This window comes from Rosa chinensis, chromosome 6, assembly GCF_002994745.2.
Source record: "Rosa chinensis cultivar Old Blush chromosome 6, RchiOBHm-V2, whole genome shotgun sequence".
NCBI classification, from domain to species: Eukaryota; Viridiplantae; Streptophyta; class Magnoliopsida; order Rosales; family Rosaceae; genus Rosa; species Rosa chinensis.
Window position 1 is genome coordinate 21,789,446 of NC_037093.1, and position 7,171 is coordinate 21,796,616.

The 7,171-nt window shown below is 36.9% G+C and overlaps 1 protein-coding gene across 1 annotated transcript; it reads left to right on the plus strand.

Annotated features, from left to right (window-relative positions):
* Window positions 1-4,176: 4,176 nt before the first annotated feature.
* On the plus strand, window positions 4,177-5,735 carry LOC112172450 (bZIP transcription factor 44). The gene has a single exon (XM_024309797.2). The coding sequence runs from the start codon at window positions 4,998-5,000 to the stop codon at window positions 5,472-5,474; it is 477 nt and encodes a 158-aa protein (XP_024165565.1). The 5' UTR covers window positions 4,177-4,997; the 3' UTR covers window positions 5,475-5,735.
* Window positions 5,736-7,171: the final 1,436 nt, after the last annotated feature.

The window sequence follows — 7,171 nt, forward strand, 5'->3', positions numbered from 1 at the left end:
TTCCCTATCAATCTATCACAGTTAACCACCCAAAGTTGCAGTGAAGAGTTTTCATGACTTGGGTAGTGGGTTGATCGCCCAACAACATGATAAATCAGGTTGCTACGTTATCCTTTTCTTTCACTGGAAATCATTCAAATAATTAGCTAGATTAATACCCAAATTGATTGATGATTTGATGGGTGTGGCTGATTTCGTCAATCTAAGAGAATTAATTGGTAGGATTCATTTGAGGTGTGTGTTGTTTGTCCCTAATTGCTGCAAAAACCTCAGGATTTAGGGCTTTGCATTGGAGCCCTTGAGCTTTCCCTGCTGAAATTCCTAGCTGGGATTTTGTTCTTGATCTTGTTACTGAGTAAAGATTTTTGGTTTTTTGCGATTTGGTTGTAATTTTATGAGGTGTGATAATCACACTACTTAGTTTTTGACCGTTTTGAGATAAAAGAGTGTTCTGGGTTAGTTCTAATAGAAAATTACACTCAAGTGTCATTTTGAAACTTTAATTATTCAGAAAGCCGCTTAATCTTTTTTGTCTTCATAAGGCCACTTTAGGGCTAAAACACATAAGCTTTTTTTATGCTATGCCCAATTTACCCTCGGTATCATATCAGATCTCTCTCTCTCTCTCTCCCTCTCCCTTTCTCGATTTTCTCAGTTTCCTGTGAGAATGCTTTCTCCCTCTCGCTTCGCGCCTCTCGTCTCCGTTGTCGCTCGGCTCTCTCAGGCGTCACCGATTTGGAACGATAACTTAAATTTGGCGATGCTCTTTACCACTCCACCTCACTGAATCCTTATTTCTCCTCGCCGATCATTTCCTAATGACCTCGGTCGCATTCAGTTGTGAATCTGAGCCTTATAAGTCAAGCTTCTTCGATTGGTGGCGTGGCGTCAGAGTTCCACGCCGCTGCGGTGGTGGAGGATGGAGATCGAGGGAGAGGAGAAGGAGAAGGACAATTATAAAGTTCTGAGAGTCGGGGTCATCTGCGGAGATCCCTCCACCACCAAGCGTGTAATTCTCTCAACTCGGTTAGATCAGTAATCGATCTCGTACAATTAAACTTCTTCACTCTTTGATCTATACCATGAAATTCGTTTCAACATCCATGACATGGTTAGTCCCGACCCCTTCCAATTCAGTCTCTTCTACTACTCCCACAACTCTCCACCGTAAGTTCTAGCCGATTAAAACCCTAAGTTTTCCGCATTGGTTTGGAGTTTGACTAAGTTAGGTGGTGCTTTGTGAATTGGGCGTTTCTGTTTGTTTCAGATTTGTTGGATTTGAGTTTGGATTTTGAATCTGTACCAGTTTTTTTTGTGTAATTTTGATAGATTTGAAGGAGATTGCTTCACTCCTTGAGACCGCTGCGTACACCAAGGCGGTCCGGTGAGTTGTCCACACAGTTAGGCTGACAATGGCGAAGAGGCGGAAGCTGAGTATTTTTGTGCTCTCGTTTCTCAGTTTTGCTTTTTCGCCGGGATCTGATACTCACGCCAAGCTACACAATTATATTGCAAAGAAGATAGGTTGTCCTCCTATCTTCCGAAGGTGATTTTCGATTAGTGATTTCGGAATTGAAGCTGTGTTTCAGTGTTCAGTTTATGTTTGGAGGTCTGTGAATGTGAAACATTGGTTATGCAGGACGATGAGTATGACATGGATGTTGATACTGCAACTTCTTCTATTCACAATAGGCGTACCTATGTTAGAGTACTGTGGTAGAGCTTGACAATAAGAAACATCAATGATGGTTATCTAAATATGACAGTAGCATTAGCATTACAACATTGGCAGTAGCTTTCTACAACTATTGTAATAGATTTTCACAATTATGGTAGTGGTGTTTTACAACTATGAAAATAACTTTTTACATAATTATATCATTGATGGACCATGTATACTTTTTATTGAATTTGTTTTATTTTTTCGATTGCAATAGCTTTTTATTTTAGTTGTATCATTTACATTTCCATAGCTTTGTTAGTCTTTGAGAATAGTTTTCTCAGTCTCTGGGAGTAGGTTTTGTTCTTCTTGTTTATTGCGTTTGGCGTTATTGAGAGTTACTTTTGATGATGGTGAGAGTAGCTTTTGTTACTCGTATTGGTGACAGCAATGTTTGTTGTTGGTGAGAGTAGCTTTTGATATTGGTGACAGTTGTTGGTAGGGATAGTAGCTTTTGGTTTTGGAGAGCGTAGCTTTTGTTAGTGACAGTATTTTTTGTTGCCGCTGACAGTATCTTTAGTGACTTCGCCGGAAATCTCACCAGCTTTTGTGCTTTTCTGGTGTTGGTGACAGTAATGTTTGTTGTTGGTGAGAGTAGCTTTTGATATTGGTGACAGTAGCTTTTGTTATTGGTGACAGTAGTTTTTGGTTTTGGAGAGCGTAGCTTTTGTTAGTGACAGTATTTTTTGTTGCCGGTGACAGTAGTTTTTGTGACTTCGCTGAAAATCTCACCAACGTAGCTTTTGTGGTTGGTGACAATAGCTTTTGTGACCTGACCGGAAATCTCATCAGCATAGCTTTTGTTGCTAATGACAGTAGCTTTTATTGCTAGTGATAATAGTTTTTGTGATCTCGCCGGAGGTTGCCGGAATTCTCAACAAAGTAGCTTTTGTTGCTAGTCATAATAGCTTTTCGTGTTAGTGACAGTAACTTTTGTGGTCGCCGGAGTTCGTCAGAAGTTAACAGGAGACCTGCCGAAGTTGACCGGAGACCTTGCCGGAGAGGAGAGAGAGAATGATTGTTGACTTTTTACTCTAGTGGCATTTATGTAAATATGTTGATTTTTATATTCAAAATATAACACACTTTTTAATCTAGTGGCCTTATAAGGAAAAAAAATTAGTTGGTGACTTTATGACTAAAAGAACATTCAAATATGCACTTATGTGTAATTAACCCATGTTCTAATTTGACAATTTCAAAGAAAGATTTGTTGCCCAAAATTGGTTCTTAACCTGGGATCAGTTTGATATCAGCTAAAGGAAAAAAACGAGAGAGAGAAAGGGAGGGAGGGAGGGGAAGATAACAAGGGGACAAAAGTTAAGTAGCTATGAAGGAAAAGAGAGGGGAAAGTGAAAAAGAAGAATTATAAACCATTAGATCTGAATTATAAACCATTAGCTCAGGGGAGGATCCTCTCCCCTTGTCAAGGGATCAATTTTCTAAAGAAAAAAAAACTTATTCATCAAATGATATATAAAATATCATGTAAAACAATTTTTTTTTTAAAAAAAAGAAGAAGAAGAAGTGGCAATAATTTTATGCTAATGTGAAAGACTGTATAGAAAAACCTATTACGTAATGTGTAACTCTAAACACTTTGTATAAGTTTTATTTTAGAGTAACTCTAAACCTATTACGTAATCAATTTTCTATCTCAAGTTTTATTTTAGCCAATTTACTACCCTTTCATCAAATTTGCTGCTATAAACTTTCAAGATTAAACAATTTACTTTCCTACATTTTCAAAATTAATCAGTGTTTAGATGAAGAAATGGACAAAATAATATGACGAAAATATAGCAAATTGACTAATTTTTTTTAAAAAAACATAAGATAGCAAATAGCTAATCACGAAAATCTTGAGTAGCAAATTGACTGAAATAAAACACAGAGTAGCAAATTGACACCAATCTAAAAACTAGTGTAGCAAAGCAAATAGCTAATCACGAAAATCTTGAGTAGCAAATTGACTGAAATAAAACACAGAGTGTAGCAAATTGACACCAATCTAAAAACTAGTGTAGCAAAGCAAATAGCTAATCACGAAAATCTTGAGTAGCAAATTGACTGAAATAAAACACAGAGTGTAGCAAATTGACACCAATCTAAAAACTAGTGTAGCAAATTGACTATTAATTCATAATTTCTTATCTTTTCACATCTAATGTCGACAGACTCGTTAACGTGACACTATTCCCTACCCAAGATCTTTTCCTCCATGATCATAATGACCAATGATTCAGACTTTTGACGCCCGCGAGTGACTTACCGTAAAAACAAATCCTTTATTTAGGTAAAAGAATTGTTTGTAATATAAGGTTTTTGGTTCCCATAATGCCCTTTTGTACTTTTTTCCCGATGACATAATGCCCTTTGTACTTCCTCAGTTCCTCCCTACCCATCACTATAAAACAAAAAAAAACATGAGATTGTTGGTTCCCAGCTGGATCTGGACGGCTGTGGAGTGAGGTCCTCTCTTCCTCACCTCACATGTCTCGCCACTATTCTATACCATTTGATTCCAAAGTCTTTTTCGTCTCTTTGTTTTTCTCATTTCTCCCCAATTTTAATATTTCTGTTTATGATCACTATTTGATCTCCTTTTTCTCTATAAATTCCCTTCTCAAAGCGTCTCAAAGCCCTCTTCTCCCTTTGGTCCATAGTTGTTTCCTCAAGGCTCCAGCTTTAACCTGTAGCTTCCTTGCTCTTGTTTTTGCTTTTAGATCTTGTGTTCCTTCTGGTTTCTTGGTTCAAGATCATCTTGAAATCCTGCCGTTCTTGGGTTTGTTTTTTTTTTTTCTGTCAAGATCCCATTTTCTTGACCTCAAATCTCAGAAAGGTCCAGACTTTATTATACTGGTTTGGGTTTTTTGAGCCTTTTCAAACACCCAGTTCACAGACTTTCTCAGGGCTTGTTGTTTAGGTTTTCAAGAAATTTATCTTGATGCTTAACCTCTTGTTCTTGATGTTTGAGATTCATGTCTCCAACTCTGAGTGAACTCCTTCTATCCGAGTGTATGATATCTTCCACATATAGGCGCAGGACCCATTTAGTTCAGTCATTCTCAGTTGTCTTCCTCTACTGGCTTTACTACGTTTCATAGGTCCCAAATTCTGATAATAGGCCCCAAACAACCTATATTATAGCTGTTATTTACTATTTTATCTGCAATATTTAAGTTTATGCTGCATCTGGGTACTGTTTTTACCTAATTATCTGTCTGAGTTACTCTTAATTACTGTCGAAATCTGCAAAAAAGTTTCTGGGTTTCCAATGGCTTCTTCTAGTGGAACATCCTCTGTTTCCTCCATGATTCAAAACTCTGGCTCTGAAGAAGACTTGCAGGCTCTGATGGATCAGAGAAAAAGAAAGAGAATGTTGTCGAATCGTGAATCTGCAAGAAGGTCTAGGATGAGGAAACAGAAGCACTTGGATGATCTGACGGTGCAGATGGCTCAGCTGAGGAAGGAGAACCACCAGATCATCAGCAGCCTCAACATCACAAGCCAGCATTACATGAACATTGAGGCTGAGAACTCTGTGCTCAGAGCCCAAGTGTCTGAGCTCAGCAACAGGCTGCAGTCTCTGAATGAGATCATCGCTTTCTTGAATGCAAACCATGGTGGTTTTGTTGAGGATTCAAGCAACAACAACTTCACTGAGCCTAGTGCTGATTGCTTCTTCAACCCTCTGAATCTTTCATATCTGAACCATCCCATCATGGCTTCTGCAGAGATGTTTCAGTACTGATCTCGAGGGGATTAATTCTTTGCACTCTGGATTAAGAAAGAGGGACAGAGAGAGAGAGCCAGAGAGGTGTACTTTTGATTTCAGCTTAATTAGTCTAAGGTGGGAGGAATCTCACTGTTAATTAGATGGTGCTAAGGAATAATTTAATGTGCAAAAAACAATGAGTTTGTGGTATTGTGTTCTTGGTTTGTAAAATATGGGGGCTATTATAATAGCTAATGTAGCTGTATTTGTTATAATAATGTAGTTCTCTTCAACTTCTCTTTCTTTAGCTTGTGTTTTTTTTTTTTTTTTTGTCAAGTTTCTTTAGCTTGTGTTGAATGATTGAATCTTAAAACAACAACATCAGTGCTTTCTGTTTGACTCAAAACTCTTTCCAAATTATCATGGAAATTTATTATCGGCTTGTGTAACATGTTTGACATATTGCAAATCAAGAAATTCATTTCTTCCCATTATAGAATTAAACATGTGTGGTACAATGTATATATGCTAGTCTGTTATTTCCTTTGGAAAATGCATATTTTTCCCTTGTAGTTTATCTCTTAAGGTTGACAAGTTGGATGAGAAGCTCCACTAGTTGATGGAGACTTAATCATTTTATGAATCAATGATTCAACTCATTATGTTTTATCTATGGATATTGTGCGTAAGTCTAAAATTACGTCATTTTAAACTTAAAAATCAATTTTAACCAAGTTAAAATTAAAGAAGATTGGTTCTTCAAAAATACATCATCACATTGAGATGCAACTTTTCACGAGTTTAGGCATGAGATAGTGATTGATCTCCCTGGATCACCTAACCATCGATCAATTCCACGTCTCTCCCTCCTTGTTGATATATCTGCAACTCAATAACTTAATTCTGAATCAGAACTGGTTATATGGAGCTTTCATGGCCAATTAGTTTTTGCTGAGGAGATGTACCTTAACTTGCATTATTGTATAGATATTTTGCCTTATTAGGCTGGAAAATTCAATGGGGTTGGAAAAGACCACTTTTGCTATGCAGTTCATTGTACCTTTTGGACCACAGAGAAACTGCAAGCAGTAGAATTCACCGTATGAATTGGTTCTTGCAGTAAAATGATTACATCCAAGGCAGAGTAAGACCAAGAATCAGAATGAACTCATAATTAAGCTAGGAAGTACTTAAGAAGCAACTAAAGTCGATAAGTCAGAGCATGAGGTACCAAATCTCCTCATGGGAGTTGCAAACTTGCAGTAATGGGTGAAGTCATCAAATTATGAATGAACACAAAACATCTCCAGGCTGTGAGTGTCAGTCTGTCTGTATTCTACTCGTATCTAGTATCTTCATATATCAGTTGTGGTCTATTTCTGAAACCGGTTTACGAGAAGGTATAAGTATTGAAAATCTGTGCTACAAAAATGATAAAATGAAGGCATGCAATGATGTAGTTTATTTTTTAAATCTCAATAAAAAAAAAGGCGAGGAAGTCATCTGTTAGTATATATTAGAGGGAGAATATCACAAGTGATCACTCAATTTTCATTTGTTCGACACTTTGATCATTCACTTTTTAAATATATCACTTTGGTCACTCAACTTTAACTATGTTATTCAGTTTAGTCACTCATTAATTTTTTTCATTAAAAAAACCTTTATTTGCCACAATATTAAGGATATTTTCGTCCAATTGATTGTGAAAAATTGAGAAGTCTGAATTAGAA